Raw genomic sequence first — 1,343 nt, 5'->3', positions numbered from 1 at the left:
TAATCTCAATTGGCTGCGTGGGTCTCAGAATCGTTGGCGCCATAACAAGTCGAATTCTCAGATACCAGCAGGGCACAGTTGCTTGGTGTCATGGGGAAAACCTAACTCCCCGCCAACATACATGCATTGGAATTGGTGCACAGAAGCAATTTAATAGGTACCTGTACTAATGTTTTCAGGTAAAGAATACAGCGTCTTTGTGGTTTTAGAGATAACTGAAATAAGATTCTTTTCACTGCTGGTGAACTAGAAAGAGAAGGGGAGCGATGTTTCTGATGGGCTGGAAGAACAAACCGAACCACTGATACCATAGACCCTGCCAGCACAGGTTACTTTGGTTAACAAAGATGAAGGTTATTGGGACATACTTTTACTCAACACTATAATACAACGATGTAATAAAAGCAATAATTCTTGATTCCTTATCAAAGCATTCGGAATCTTCATTATATTTAAAAGACCAATGAAATTTGCTCATTTTGAGCTGGTTTATTTTTCTTCCTGTTATTGAATTTTAGGAGCTCTTTAGTCATCTGCTGATTACATCTGCAACACCTGAGGAGAAGCACTGCCAAGGACATTGGGTGCCGTGCTTGGGCAGAGCTCCACCTGGAGTCAGAGACAAGAGATTGAAACAGGATAAAAAAGATGAAAAGAGACAAGAAACACAATGAATCTTTATTGCTAAATCTTCTGACCATCATCGACCTCATCCCAGACCCCTCAGGGGATGAGGGAAATACGCCAGAGCATACTCAGTTGCATGTCTTGGGGAGGATCTGGGAGCATTTTGTTGGCTGCCCGTTCTAGGATGTTCAAGACCACACCATGGGCCTCCTGGCACAGATCAGTACCCAGGAAAGCTTCCACTCGCTCACGCCATGCAGCCAGTTGCGGCCGTCTCTCAAACGGGTCATGGTCAACAGCCACAAGCTGCAGGGACAAAGATTGGAAAGTTATGCTAATACGGCAATCCCAATGCCAGGAACACTGGCAACAGGTGTCAGGTCCCTTCCCCAAGCTCCATATGAGGCCCAGGGCTGTGCGGCCAGCCGCAGGGCCCAAGAGCACCACGATGAAATCCCACCCAGGAGGGAAGCAGGTCAGGGCTCCAGCATGAAACTTGCTAGAAACTTGCTCTGTGATACTGGGCAAACTCAGTGTTTCTGTCTGCCTAACGGGGGTAGCAATAAGAGAGGTGCTGCCTACAAATGCTGCTCTACTGGTCAAGCTCTCACCTGTATTAGCTCCTCCAGTGCCATGAGGTCAGCCAGTGTCACCTGCTGGCTGGTGAGGAAGGGCTTGTCCCTCAGGAACTTGTCTTCCAGTTGCTGCAGTGCCCT

The 1,343-nt window shown here is 47.5% G+C and overlaps 1 protein-coding gene across 1 annotated transcript; it reads right to left on the bottom strand.

Moving 5' to 3' along the window:
* Nucleotides 1-707: 707 nt before the first annotated feature.
* Nucleotides 708-1,340, bottom strand: LOC102880217 (glutathione S-transferase theta-2-like; the record flags this gene model as incomplete). Its single annotated transcript, XM_006925278.2, has 2 exons — nucleotides 708-933; nucleotides 1,239-1,340. Coding segments are annotated over 2 exons (312 nt in total), but the record flags the coding sequence as incomplete, so codon positions are not given.
* Nucleotides 1,341-1,343: the final 3 nt, after the last annotated feature.

This window comes from Pteropus alecto, unplaced genomic scaffold, assembly GCF_000325575.1.
Source record: "Pteropus alecto unplaced genomic scaffold, ASM32557v1 C18509157, whole genome shotgun sequence".
Lineage (NCBI taxonomy): Eukaryota > Metazoa > Chordata > Mammalia > Chiroptera > Pteropodidae > Pteropus > Pteropus alecto.
Note: the sequence above shows the minus strand (reverse complement) of the source record. Positions and strands in the feature narration are given on the sequence as shown.